Raw genomic sequence first — 15,227 nt, 5'->3', positions numbered from 1 at the left:
TGTAATGGTCTGCGCAGGACTGTTAGATATCAGGAAGTGCTGACCAAATCTCAGTTTCGAGGGCAATGGGCAACTATCTTATTTTCTTCCTCACAAGGTGCTGTCAGAATCGGTTAATGTCCATAAAGCACTTTGAAGATTAAAACTGCTGTGCAATAAGATGACACATAGAATGTAGGAGGGCATTCCTATTACATTGTTTTTGCATTAAAACATTGGTAGGATAAAGTTTGATTGGAATTGTATAGCTAGAATCCCAGTTTTGCAGAGTTAATAATAAAACCACAGTGATTTTTGGATACAGTGGCATGGGTAAATGTCTATTTGTCTTTACTAGTCATTCCATTTTATCTCCACTAGACCAAGGATGCATGCCCTCTGCTCCTCGACCTAGATTAATCATTTATTGGGTAATTTGCAGTCATGTAATTGATATAAATGGCAGAACGACCGCTAGAGTGCTACCTTTGGGGAAACAATCTGCAGAAGACAAAGTGATTAAACCATCCCTTTAAACCCAGTGTAATTACAAAATGAAGGTAGTAATAGTCTTGCTGCTTGCTGCGGTATCGCTGAGTCATGCTGAACATAGAGGTAAGATGGCTTCCACTCTGCATTTCTTCTGTGAAACTTTCCATTTGAAAGGCTCCATCCAACTTCCATTGAAATCAAAGGAAAGATTTCTGTCAGTTTCAATGGAAGCTGGATCAAGTCCTCAAGCAGAAGAACTGTTTAGATAAAGACAATGGTATCGTTCAGCATGGGAGCCATTTCAGAAAAGTTCTAGGGGTGGCAAAGTTGTTTTAGCATATGGAACACGGGGTGCTTATTATATGATATCTTGCAAAGACTGGGTGGGAGGCAAAAGTATGCTCCATTATGTCTTTTATAGACTTTGAAGCAGGGGGCAAACCAAGTTTGGGGGGGGCAACTGCCCCTTTTACCCTGTAGCAAATGATGCCCCTGCTGTTAAGGTGTTTGATTTTTCAAAGGCACTAACAGGAACCTCTTCACATACTGTAGTGATTAGTGCAGTCGCACAATTGATTGGCATAACTAATAGAATCATAATCACTTATTTAAAAAGTGTCAATGAACTGGATTTTTAATTGCACTCTCAATATGACAAGAGTTTCTCACTGCAACACAAACTCAGAACGCATGAAATAGAAAACGTCTTGGTATGGCTCTGCATAGGCAATGGAACTTTGCACCTTTTTGCATCTGTGGCCAAGGTGGGTAGTGAACTAAACTTACTGGGCCAGCTCCTCACTGGTGTCAGTTGTAAACTACAACAATTACACCAGTTGAGGATCTGGCTCTTTATGACCTGATAGCTGTTCTGCAGCCTGTCCAAAAGGAATTGTTGCTCCTTAGGGTTTGTCTGCACAGCCCACGGCAGTGAGCCTCCCAACCCGGGTCAACCAACTCGGGGTTGCAGGGCTTGCACTAGCACTCTCAAAACAGCTTTGTAAACAGTGTTTTGATGTTGTGGCTTGGGCTGGAGCTTGGGGTTTGAAGACTGGGGTTGGGGGGAGTGGGCTTCAGAGTGCCATCAAAATGACATATCACAATTGCCACCTTTGCAGGGAGTCTCAAACTGGGAAGCAAAGTCCTGATTGGGCACGAAGATTGATGTATCATCTTTGTCAGAAGTGGGGCACATTACTCAACAATGTGAAGGGAGAGATTGATTGCGTGGCTTTTGTTGGCCAGGCTAGGGGAGAAAAAGAACTTTAGTTCAAGGCTTTGACTCTGCCAGGATTCATGTGGAGAACACGACTCTCTCTAGGGCTTTCAGTCTGATACCTTTTGCAAACACTTTTATTTGCTTTACAAAATGAAAGACTTTGAGTAGAAAGAGCAGGGCAAAACCACAAATTCTCACTTTGGTTACTTGGTCTGTAGTTTCAGACTCACAAATGAAGCTCTGCCAAAAAGAATATAAATTATAAATAAATAAACATATATTTATGTATTTTATCATTATTGCACACCAGTTTACGAAAGTGAAAATGAATTCCAGTAACCTTGCCCTTGAAAGCTGCCAAGTGGTGATATTAAAACTAATACTTGATCATGTTAGGAATATCTCCCCGGGGTTAGTCTCCGTACAAAACAACAAAAGAAAACTGGACATTAATAGATTCTACTTACTGCCATTTGCTTGTATTGATTCACAGAGACTTCTTGCTTAAATTTTTAACACTGCAAGTTTAAAAAGGAATATATGGTTATTTCACATTGCTGAACCAGAGTTGTTTTGCTTCTATGATTGAAAACCTTGCCTTTGATGCCAATATACAACTTGAGGGCTGATTTAATTAAACAATGCCCCAGAATCTGAAGTGTTACAAAACCTCTATTGGAATGAAAAATGCAGGAAACTAGAGATTTTTTTTCCCTCTCTTTGACAGGACAATCAATCCTATAATTACAACTTTGTACAGCCTTGGCCGTTGTAATCCCATGAGGCCTGATCCTCAGCGGATTGTAAATTGGTGTAACTCTACTGATTTAAATAGAACTGCAATTGACTTACATTATCTGAGGTTCTGGTCCATGATGGATTTTTTTCCCTTTCAAAAATCTAAAGTTTTATCATGAGATCTGAATGCTGCAGATTACCCAGCAATTAATATTGTAATTACTTTGGTTAATTGGGAAATAGCAAAGGAAATATTCTCTCTTCTAAGGCACTCATTGGATTCTTGATGTGCAAAATAACAAAGCTGGATGCAATAAATTCTGAGGATAATCTGACCCTGGAAATATCAAGAGCCTCCAAGATTTTAAAGTACCAGCATGCTACATAAGAGGCTTGAAGAAAGAAACACCAGAGAAGGAGTGAAAAGGGAAAACAGGAATTGTCCAGAGAGTTTATAGTTCTGTGAAAGGTGGAGAGAGGAGCATAGGATCACAGATTGGGTCCAGGGGAGAAGGAAAAGGATGGGAAGGGAAAATACCTCAGTAAGTTAAAATGAGCAAATTTTCAGAAGCTATGAACTCTTAGTCAGATCTTCAGCTAGTGTACATCAACATCACTTCACTGAAGTTGAGCATCTGACTAAAAGTTATTGTCCCATCCTTGTTTGGGGACCTGCATAAAATGAGTTGTTGGTCTCAGCCCAGTCACAGTGGACAAGTGCCTGTATGACAAAATTACCACTACCACTAGCATTAATTGCAGCTTTGAGTGGCAGTCCCAACAGAAAATCCAAGATCTGAACGGACCAAAAAGACTCAACTATCTCACTCTCCATTTTTCCATATCTCCCTCTTTCAAACAGCCACAGTTAGACAGCTTGCATCAGCCACGTAAGATACCAGGCTCACAACCAACGCATTCACTTGAAAGCATTTCACATCTTATTGACAAAGAAACAAAAAAGTCATCTCCAGGCCCACCCTGTGACTTGTGCCCTCTCATGCCATAAGAAACTTGAGCCCAATTCCCGTGGTTGGGGAGGATGGTGGTGAAAGTAGGGCCTAGTCCCTGTTGAGCAAATGCCATACAATGCTCTACGGTGATCCCTCCAGGTAATCCAAGCAGCAATAATGGGGTTTGAAGGAAGGGTGTTCCATGCTGTCTCAGTAATGCAAGAGTTGGAAGGCAGTATTAATAGCAGGCAGTTCTCCTGTACATAAACGCTTTTTCCCACATCAGTATCATACCCTTATTAACCCATTCCGATTTTTTAAATTGCCAAAAAGAAGCCATAAATGAAGCTGAGCGCTTCACCCCTTTTGGGCATTAAAGAGACTATGGCATTTTTCACAAGAACTAAGGCTATAACTATGTGTCCTGGTGTCAGATCATTCCCATTCCACTATCTGGAGGTCCTCACAGCCGTTAAGCTGGAAAAGAGATTTGTCACTTCTGTCCTCATCATCTTCTTGGTGGTGTTTCTGTGCCCTCTCAAACAGCTGATGTGTTTCAGGTTGAAGGGAGCCAGCTACCTTTCAATGAGAGCTGAAGTGATATGTTAGCATGTCTGTTTAAATAAGTAACACACTCTGAGATCCTATGGGATGAAGACTATTTCTCCCTAAAACACAGTCTGCTCTGTAGTCCTACTACAATTGAACCCTGATCACTGGCATCATGCCACTCAAAGCACCATCTACACTAGCAAAAAGGTGTGTATTTAAAACATGATAGCTAACATGTGACCGCTAACACGTTTAAAAACCCTAGTGTAGACCGGACAAGTTATAGTGTGGACATGTTAGCTAGTCAAGGTGAGCTCTAGGGGAGAGTCTAAATTGCGGACCATCCCTGAATGGAGTACGTACCATCAATGCTGCTCTGGGAAGCATTAATTTCCATAGTGTTTTCTGCCAGCAACTATATGGATTTCTGAGGAGATCATGCTGCCTATAGGAGCTGCTCCCCTGCTCTGCCCTAACCAGTTGGCCATACCCCTGAAATCATGCATACCCCCAGACAAGCATATCTCCTTCCAAGAGGCTGGCACTGGCTCAGGGCTGGAGGAAGTCATCTAGTTGCCAGTCTCTTCCACCCATGCTTCCCAACCACATTTGGCAGGTAAACGTGCTCATTTCCCTTCCAGTATGTCACAGAAGAGAGGAGAAGGCCCAGTGTGGTGCTCAGAGGTAGCTCTCTATCTGCAAGAAGGAGCTGTATGGAGCTGAATTTTGAGGGCAGGAGAAGAGGCTGTGGTGTTGGCCCTGGAAGACTATGAAGATGTCTAATCTAAAGACCTGATCGCAAGTCAATAAAAAGATTTTCCCCTGATTTCAATGGGCTTTGGATGAGGTTCTTAGTGAGCCGGGATTATTTGATTGAGCTGAGCAGCCATTTTATAAATCGAAATAACCTAACATGGCTGTATGTTTTGTTTGAGTCCAAGCCTCCACTTGTAATATAATTGTCTGTGTCCTTTTCACAGCCGGTGGACTATCATTAACACCTTATTTATAAGCACATACCAGATTATTTTATAAACACTGAGCAGCTGAATCCCGTATTTATTTTGTCTCTGTTTAGCTGATTTAAGCGACAATATCGAAGTGTATCAGTGAGCAGCTATTCCAGGTCCAAAAAATGTATTTTGTTTACTTTGGTTGTGAGTAGGGTGACCATATTTCCCAAAGAGAAAATGGGACACCACCAGCTGCTTGCCCGAGGGCACCTCCATGCTGTTGCCTGTCGCTGTAATCCTGCCGCCACCTGCCGCGCGCCAGGCTGTTGCCCAGTTGCTGGAACCAGTTTGCTCCGCTGCGCAATGCAGGGTCCCCTATGCATGCTGGAACACCGCTGCCCCCACAGCCCTGGCTCCCCGCTGTGGGGGTCTGGCATCTCTGCTCACCCCCTCCACACTGCACCACAATTTTTTGACAAGAGTGGGCATTTGTCCTGCAACTGATCAAGTCAGAAAATGGGACAAATGCCTCCTTTTGGGGAAAAAGTCAGGACAGGGCTTAAAGAAGGGACTGTCCCAGCCGAAACAGGACATATGGTCACCCTCGTTGTGAGGGGAAAGTGTTCTAACAAAGAGCTGTCACCCTCAGAGGCTACTTGTTCCAACAGGGGAGAGGGGTCAAACTTCTTTGACTCGAATAGATTAACAGGATACAGACTGATTAATATCTTATAGCTTGACACCTCGCCACATCAGCAGAATCATCACTTGTCTGTTGGGGACACACGAGCATAATCAGATAGCATCAGACTTTAATACAATCAAAAATGTCGAACACAAAGCAAACGATAGCACTTTGAAGCATTTCAGGAAACCTGGGGGTTTCCCCATCCATCTATTTAATTTGTGTCCTGCAAAGTCTATGCAGCTGATGCATTAAAATGCACTTTTGCTCTAAAAATGCCACCTTCTTACTAAGCAGCTATGCTACTTATGTGCATTCAGAATCTGATCATATTAATGATGAAAATAAGCTTTCGCTGCTTTTTATTCTGGTGCTTTGTTCTGCAAAGTCAACACAGTTGAGAGTGAGCTAAATTCTAGTCATCACCATCAGAATTGTTTAAGTTCTAAATCAGTTACATCTGTGCAACTGAGGGCATCATTTGACGACAGTGGGTTAGCAGAGACTTGATCGTGCTAATGTTCCCTTCTGGCCTTCAAATGTATGAATTTTAGCCTACCACTCAACTACTTCATTTAAAGGGATATCACTCATTTTAATCCCAGAGATCCTTGCACGCTATGCACATTTGGTATCCTAATTTTTATTGTTGAAACTGTTTGCATCAGAAATAAAGAATCATGACAGGGAGGTTTGAGAGAGCATTAATTTCACTCCATGAATGGTTCTTACAACATGGTAAATGTCCAGCATTACTAATTTTAGTGTGTTTCCATTTGGGGTCTCTGTAGATCTTGGACTTTTATATCTTCAGCCAGACCCTGACTTCCATAGGACTAGCTGGTTTCTAGATTTGGTGGGCCAGGTCCCCAGATAGTGTAAATCAGATTAGTTCCATTGAAGTTCCAATGGAACTGTGGTGATTTCCACCAGGTGGTGATCTGGGCTGTACACTTTTCACTGCCCACTGGTGCCCGTATTCTTGTGTGATTCAGATTTTCTAAAGAATCTCCTGGAGCATGTATTTCCAGAAATGGCAGCTTAAGGGTAAAAGAGAACATGGGAATTTTTTTCAAAAGTGCCTAAATCCTATTTTCAAAAGTGACTTAAAAGTCCAAGTCTCATTGAAAGTCAATCAGACTTAGGCTCCTAAATGCCCAAGTCATTTTTAAAAAATGGGATGTAGGGCCAGACATTAAAGATATTCTGGTTCCTAGAGATGCAAATAGAGGCCTAGTGGGGTTTTCTAAAGTGACTAGGTTGGACCCAGAACCTCAAAGGTATTTAGGTGCCTAATTAAATTCAAAGGGAGTTAGTCAAAGATATTTAGGCCTCTACCTGGGCCTTAGGCATATGCACTGACATTCCACTTTCCCCAGGTGTGCTTGACCCTTGCTCCGCCCCAGGCCCTGCCCCACTCCACCCCCTCCCCCAAGGTTCCTCCACTCCTCACCCCACCTCTTCCAGCCCCCATTCCGCCCCTTCCCCCGAGCATGCCCCACCCTCGCTCCTCTCCCTCCTGAATGCTGCTAAACAGCTGATCTGCAGCAGGCGGGAGGGCTGCGGGGAAGGAGGAGAAGCTGATCAATGGGGCTGCCGGTGGGTGCTGAGCACCCACTATTTTTTTTTCCCGTGGGTTCTCCAGCCCCAAAGCAGCCATGGACTCGGCGCCTATGCCCTAGGTGCTTTTGAAATCCTACTAGGCACCTATTCACATCTGTAGGTACCTAAAAAACTTTGCATATCTGGCCCTAACTACCTAAGTGACTTTTGAAAATAGAACTTGGGCTCCTAAGTCACTTTAGTGCTTTTGAAAATTTTATCCTTTCAGCTTTTTGCAGTAACTGGATTCATCCTGTCTTCACTACAAACACCTTTCCGGGTGTGAAAGTCACTGTGAAAACAATGTAAATGTTACAGCAGAGTTTCTAAAATTATACTGATATTTAACCTGCTGGTACCAAATCCCACCCCAGACAGTTTGTAGCAAAATCAGTAGCACTTTACAGGGATTAGTGGCTTATTAATCATTCCTTTGGCACTTGCTGTAATTACATGAATCATAGTGCTCTCTGCTTAGGTTTGGTAATATGGGCACACTACATCATTTTATAGCAATTCCATTGCAATTTAGCATTAACGTTCACTTATTGCAAAGACTTATGGCAATTCCTTTTCATTCTGTCTGTCCTGATGCTTGATATGTCTTTTGATAAATCCATTCAATCCTGTGCGTTTTCCAGATTGAACTAAAATCGAGAGCTTCCTTTCAAACATATATGGTTCATAGCACCCTCTATTGGTTCTTATTACAACAGCAATTGATTTCCATGTATCCGGAGCAATCTACAACTTTGTGCAGCCAATGTTACAGCTGAAAAAACGAAAGAAGCCAATACAGAAAAAGACTAACATCAATAAAACAAGGGTAAATTTCTTCTAAAAGTGCCTAAATGACTTAGAAGACGGAGTCCTATTTTCAGAGGTGACTTAGGAACTTAGCAACCTCAGTCTCATTAAAAGACAATGTGACCTAGGCTGTAAGTTAGTTAGGCACTTTTGACAATTGTGTTTCTAGACAATTAGAGGGAGATATTCAGAAGCACCTTTTAATTTTCTTTTTTCAATGGGAGCTGGAGCCCTAATTCCTTTTGAAAATCCTAGTCTTCAGTGATGGCCACTAAACAAAACACGAAGACAGATGGATAGATAGAGTTGATGAAGTAAGAGAGAATGTCTACCTAATTTCTTTAACTAAAACTCTAATTGGGCCTGCTTCTTCTTTCACACTGGCTTTACACTGGTGTAACATCATTGATTTCAACAAAACTACGAATGGGGTGTCAGCTGTCAGAGAACCCCTGAAGAAGAGCTCTGTGGAGCTCAAAAGCTTGTCTCTCTCACCACCAGAAGTTAGTCCAATAAAAAATATTAGCTTGCCCACCTTTTCTCTCAGATAACCCTTTACTATTTTTATTAGATTGTCCTGAAAACCCTGTTTCTTATAAAAGCCAGAAAGAAAACGGTCATCACCTATCACCCAACCTGATAATTTAAGAACTTTTTTAGTACTAATGAAAGGAGAACCCCCTTCAACAATAGTCACTATTAAACTCAAAATAAAAATAGAGAAGAGGGAAAAGGAGAAGAGCTTAATATCACAGAGTTTTGATAGGACCACCAATAAACAGATTACCTACCTTAATGTAAGAAAAACAGAAGTTTGGACCTAAATGTGAAACAATGAAAGACTTTAATTGACACTATCAAATGACAGGATAGAAGAGGAAGACTAAGAGTAGAAAAGCATCAACCGCAATATGTGATTAATACCATAAAGCTGCAGAAACTGACTGGTAGCAGGTCTCATTGATACAGTTTTAGGCACGTCCATAGGGCAATTTATAATTGTGTTTTTTGTGTATATATATTTTGTGTTTTCACATGTGCTGGCTACATCTCCTCTGTAACATCAAGTGATTAGACAGGGTACCAAACATCAAAGTCCTGGACAAGAGCTGTAGGACTAGCATTGAATCCCTAATTATATAGGTGCAATTTTACTGGGCTTGTACATATGGGTAATACATGCCTCCCAAAGTCATATTTTATGGACAATTGAAAATGGGAGCATGTATGCTGGAAGGCCAATGAAAATGATATAAGGACACTCTCAAAGCTCATTTAAAAGCTGGCCAAGTTGACCCCAGCACATGGAAAGCTGCTGCTGATAGACCAAGATGGTGGCAGACCTACTGGTCTGCAGTTAAAGCCATTGAGAACAGCAGAACAGAAAAAGCCAAAGAAAAGTGCGAGCCAAGAAAGCAGGCTGTGGCAAAAACAAGTGAGCATGTCTGCCTGATGTGCAGATACATCTGCAGATCCTTCATTGACTTATATTTGCACTGAAAGACACACTGAAAAAAACTGTCTCTTGTACATTGACTACAGTGGGAGTCTCCAATATATACTAATTTCTCTCTGACTAAGTTGTAAAGCAAGTTTTATAAGGTTTTTGTGATAAAAGAACGTATCTGTTAGTAATTATCAGACATGACCCCATATTTTTCAGGATTAGCCGGACTAGGATAAAAGAATGTCACCCATTAAATTGTAATGTGCACACATTTTGTATGCAATTTTCTCTAGGGGTGAATGGGAGCTGCTGGTTCTCAGCTCTTTGAAACTAGGGCTATAATTTTATTTAGAAGTGTAAACACAGACTTCAGAGTTACAACTGCATACCATATGGAAAAACATGAATGGGTCTTCCAGAAACCTGATCAAATATAGCCAGTGAGTTCTGTAACAAACTGAAAATGCAGCAGTGCTGTCTTCTCTATTCCCTTTTGCTCTCCTTCCCTAAAGAAATATTCTAACGCTCTAATATATGTTCTGTTTTTATTTGTAATGGTCAAAAAAAAGAAAAACACCTTCCACCTTTCTCAGTCTGGCCACGTCCTACTACTTCCCCGGCTCCAAAGAGAACAGGGATTCCCTTGTAGTGAAGAATCCCTGAGCTCTTGACCTCTCCCCTCTCTCCCATTCCATCCTCCTCCCTGGGCCCACACAGAGGACATGTGATCCTCTTTTCCTTTCCCCCACTCCTATAAGCCTTGGGGCTCAGTGATTTGGTCACTTGGTGACTCACCATACCTTGAAATGGTTTTCTGACGCTAATATTCATGGAACGTTCTATACACTCAGATCACTGATAGGGTGCCTACAGTTTTAACCTCACGCTGACAAAGCCTTTTTGTGTGGTGGTCAGGTTAATGGGACTGTCCCTCACTCAGATTGCTAATAACCTGTGTCCTGCACTGGGAATTGTATATTGATGGCTAAATGAAAAGAAAGAGAGGGGGGAAATCATTTATTTATAGGAAATTTTGAGCATGTGTTTTAAAATTCAGCCAGAGATGAAGAAAAGTTTATTTTAAAAAAAAATTAAATCTATCATATTGGAAACTGAGGTCTAAATTATACTCCTGAGTGGGTCTCCCACTGATTTTAAAAGAAGTCTTTCTCCAAAATGACAATACATTCATTTCCAGAATGGTTTCCCCACCCACACTAGGATCCTTGCCCTTCCCTAGGACGCCAAGGGCCCAACTCTGCCACCATTACTTGCATTGGGTAGTACATAACTCCATGAGTAGCCCCATGGGAAACACCAAGCGGGTAGGTGGGGATGGGAGGGAAATGGGCGGAGCCATTGCATAAGCCAGCACTGTTGGATCGGTGCAGGGGAGGTTATAATTTGCTACTGATGTATGCCAGCAACAAATGAGTCTCTGCCAGAAGTAAGTGGGGAAGGTGGAAAGGAACTGTGCCTTTCTTTCTTCCCTGGGCTGCTTTTACACCCCATCCCTCAGGCTTGTGGCAAAGCCAAAAATTTAGCTCTCAGTAAAACAGGCTCCAATTAGCATTATGCTAAGCTCCCCACTTTTCATTTTGTGGCCAAGTTAAAATTTTCACAAACACTCACAAAGACAAACTTTGTGTTTGCCACAAGTAAGCACGGCTTTTCATGACAAAGATGCCCTTATTCTATATTTACCTTAGCTGGAAATTGGCCATTTCTGTCTGCCTGCTTTTTTATTTTTTTAACAAAATGTTCCCTAAGCAGAGAATTGCCTCATGACATCTGTGCATGAAGAATGGCCTCTAGCATGAAGAGCTTCAGGCATCCTTCTCCGCTGCTGTCTAAAGCAGATAAATGTGAGTGTAACGCAGCAAAGAGGCAGATGAGGTGACTGGATCATTCCAGCCCTGCTAGTAGCTTGAATTATTTAAATGAAGACAGATCAGGCACTGAGCAAACTGGAATTTCATCAGACCAATAAGATGAGGTTCTATATTTAAAAATGCTGTCATTTTCCCTCTGATTTTTTTCAAGCATCATTTAAATTCTGAAAATGCCCTGTAGTACCTGTTAAGTGCCTTACAGAGAAGAATTTAGTCATTCCATGTGCATTCAGCCTGAGGTGAAGTGTTTACTAAGAGAGACAGGTTTCAGAGTGGTAGCCGTGTTAGTCTGTATCAGCAAAAACAACGAGGAGTCCTTGTGGCACCTTAGAGACTAACAACTGTATTTGGGCATAAGCTTTCTTGGGCTAAAACCCACTTATTTCCATGTACATTGGCCAAACCGGACAGTCTCTATGCAAAAGAATAAATGGACACAAATCTGACATCAAGAATTATAACATTCAAAAACCAGTAGGACAACACTTCAATCTCCCTGGACACTTAATGACAAACTTAAAAGTGGCAATTCTTCAACAACAAAAAACTTCAAAAACAGACTCCAATGAGAAACTGCAGAACTGGAATTAATTTGCAAACTGGACACCATCAAATTAGGCCTGAATAAAGACTGGGAGTGGATGGCTCACTACAAAAACTAATTTCCCCCTGCTGATACTCACACCCTTATTGTCAACTGTTTGAAATGAGCCATCTTGATTACATTGGCCTCATTAGCGCTACAAAAGTGATTTTTCTTCCCTGGATATTCCCCCCTTCTTGTCAACTGTTGAGAATAGCCCACTTCCACCTTAATTGATTTGGCTCGTTAGCACCGACCCCGCACTTGGTAAGGCAACTCCCATCTTTTCATGTGCTGTGTATTTATACCTGCCCCTGTATTTTCCACTCCATGAATCTGATGAAGTGGGTTTTAGCCCATGAAAGCTTATGCCCAAATAAATTTGTTAGTCTCTAAGGTGCCACAAGGACTCCTCCGTTGTTTTTGTTTACTAAGAGTGTGTCCCAGTACATCAATGATGCATTAGGTAAGCTTTTCTCAGTTGTGCAGTCTTATGGGAACCTCCAGACAGTCCTTAATGGAGCTCTATCCATTAATAGAGCTCATTATGGTTCATGTCTCCTACCTATGGGGGCAGGGAAGGAATTCTCCACATCTTTACACTGTCATATCTAGTGCCCAGGAACAACAAGGGAGTCTAAGCCACACACTTCCCCCCCCCCACCTCAATCAATGGGGAGACATTGTGTAAGTGAGAGCCAGGAAGAAAGCAATACTGATTTGCTATGGCAGCTACTGCAGAATAAAAAGCAGCAGCAATCCTATTCCTAACCCAGGAGCTCTACAAAAAAGCATTTGCAGGGGTTCATAATCCATGTTCTTTTGTTTTAGTGCAGTTCTACACTGGGTCACCTCGCCTTCATCTTCACGCTTTTGTGCAGTAGAGCCGACTTTTCTAAGTTTGCTTGTGTCACTTCTCAGGGCTCCTGCTCTCTGAGGCAGCAGGTCCTGCTTTTCATACATTTTTTTTTTTTGTCTGCCTTTCTCTTCCTGGGGAAGTACAGTATGGTCACAGAACCCATTACTGCTGTTCAAATGGGCCTGCTTTTCCATTACAAACATTCATATGGGAAAATCTGCTTATTAAAAAGGGCGTCGGCCAGCATACCGGGAAGACAATTTTACAGGATCCATTGCTATTGTGTTTAGGGCAGGCAGATGGTAGTGATGCCACCTGATTTCTGTGTTAAGCAGAAGACGATTCAAAAGCTCATTTGAAACTGGCAACAAAACTATAGTTTGTAAGAAATAGCAGGAAGTCAGATGCTTGCTGGAGATGGAAACCACCTTCTGAGTAGTACTTTATAATTGTATATTATTTGTACCTGAGCTATTATGGGGCTGTCCAAATTATCCTGATTTTCAAAGTTCAGTGTGTACCTTTTTTGTATGGACAAATACACTTTCTAGAACCATGCACTGAATTAACTAGGGGTGGAACCAATAGGGTTTCATGACAATTAATTGGAATTCTGTGAAAATTACTCTGAGCCTACAGTGTCAAATTTAACAGAGAAATATGCTCTTTGTAGAGTTGTGGGGCTTTTCAGGAGGTGGTTTGAGGAGTTGGTTTGTTTTACACCATTCTGTGGAAATCTGCAGCAGGGATATAATTCTGTATTGAACTCTACAGGCTGTTTTGAACCATCATATGTTATTTTGTATTAAATGCTATTGGGATGAAACTCATCCCCATGCAGCAGGCCTGCACAAGCTTTCTGTGCCACTAGAATCCTATTTTGAGGGCTTAAGAGAGAACTCATTGATACTTAGAAATTGATGCTGGCCCTTGGCACAGGGATGAATTTCACCCCACTGCTTTTCTACAAAGATACCCTAACAACACATGCACCTAGACAGTTATTTTCTAATTATAATAGTGGGAAAATGTGTTTTTTCTTTTTCCAGACGAGATGGCTGGAATATGGGAATAGACATGTCATCCCCTTTCCATTTAAAAAATAAACCAACATTAATTCATTCTCTCTCTCTCATATCTTCTCATTTTGGAAAGAAGGGCCTGATCTAAAGCCCATTGAAGTAACAAAAAGAACAGGAGTACTTATGGCACCTTAGAGACTAACAAATTTAGTCTAAGGTGGTACAAGTATTCCTGTTCTTTTTGCGGATACAGACTAACCTGAAGTAACAAAGACTCCTATGGACTTCAGTGGCCTTTGGACCAGACCCTCAAGAACATACAGATTCTATTATAATAGGTTTTTACACTATGCTCATCACCATGGATCTGAGCACCTTCCAGAACCTCAGTAAGGAACGTGACTAACATTTGGTTATGTTGTTTGTTCTCTCGTCCTTTCCCAAAAGGAGAGATGTGTGCAGTAGAATATGTTGTTTGGGTAGGGTTTTTCTGGTGTGTTTTTTGTTTTGGTCTCACTCAAGCCCATCTTTGTCTTCAAGAGGACAGAGTGAGATATGCTTTGTTTTCTTGTGTGTTTGTTTTATCAAAACAAGTAATTGATCATAAATCCTCCTGTGACTGATTTTGCAGGTCGAGACTACGTACGGGACAAAGTCTGTCAAGAATTCAACAGCCTGGGAAAAGACAACTTCCGATCTCTGTATGTACCCCCCAGAACACTGAAGCATTGACTTTGAATCCAGCCTGCTAACACACAAAACACAAACCAAGTTAAAGAAAATGATTATAAAAAGAAAAAATAATGTTAGACGGTTTAACTATAATTAAACTTTCTAAAGGGGGAGTCCTATTGATTTCAGTGGGACCACTCACACGAACAAAGTTAAACACCTGCATATTTGCAGGATCAGGGCCTTAGACTGTCAGTTGTTTGTCTGCCTTGAATTTTCAAAAGAAGTGAATTACCTGAATCCTATCTCATTTTAATGGAATGTGGGTGCCTGGCACCCTTAGGATTTGAAAATCCCAGTCTTCTACTTCAGTGGCAGCATCTGTCTCTCTGACCCCAGCTACACTGCTATTTTTAGCAAGCTAGGTGGCGCAAAACTAGCATGTGACTATCTGAGCTGGGAAACGCTCCCAGCTGCAGTTGAGATGTACCCTTAGACATTTAACTGCCTGATCTGCAGCGACTATCAGTACTTAGGCACGTATGTGACATCAGATGTATCCATAGAGAATTATAGAAGGAAATCTGTGTCCACAATTACTTCTGGCTGCAAAGCTGTGGAGCAAACTGGAAGCCTGGATACAGGCATGCTGAAAATAAGACTCTACGGCTATAGCACAGATTCCGATGACATTTTAAAGAAAAAATGTTGCTTTAAAAGAAAACCCTTATTCTTATTTCAGACCCAGAGCTGCTATTCTTCATGTAAAACT

General features: G+C 41.6%; 1 protein-coding gene across 1 annotated transcript in view; it reads left to right on the top strand.

Annotated features, from left to right (window-relative positions):
• Nucleotides 1-450: 450 nt before the first annotated feature.
• The window catches only part of GC (GC vitamin D binding protein), a 43,952-nt gene continuing 29,175 nt past the window's right edge, over nucleotides 451-15,227 (top strand). The window contains exons 1-2 of the mRNA XM_054030904.1: nucleotides 451-594; nucleotides 14,415-14,484. Coding sequence (XP_053886879.1) covers nucleotides 534-594; nucleotides 14,415-14,484 — 131 coding nt within the window. The 5' untranslated portion in view covers nucleotides 451-533. The remainder of the gene's footprint in view (nucleotides 595-14,414; nucleotides 14,485-15,227) is intronic.

The sequence above is a fragment of the Malaclemys terrapin genome, chromosome 5 (assembly GCF_027887155.1).
Source record: "Malaclemys terrapin pileata isolate rMalTer1 chromosome 5, rMalTer1.hap1, whole genome shotgun sequence".
In the NCBI taxonomy this organism is placed as follows: domain Eukaryota; kingdom Metazoa; phylum Chordata; order Testudines; family Emydidae; genus Malaclemys; species Malaclemys terrapin.
The sequence above is the reverse complement of the archived record's forward strand: the minus strand, read 5'-3'. Positions and strand labels throughout refer to the sequence as shown.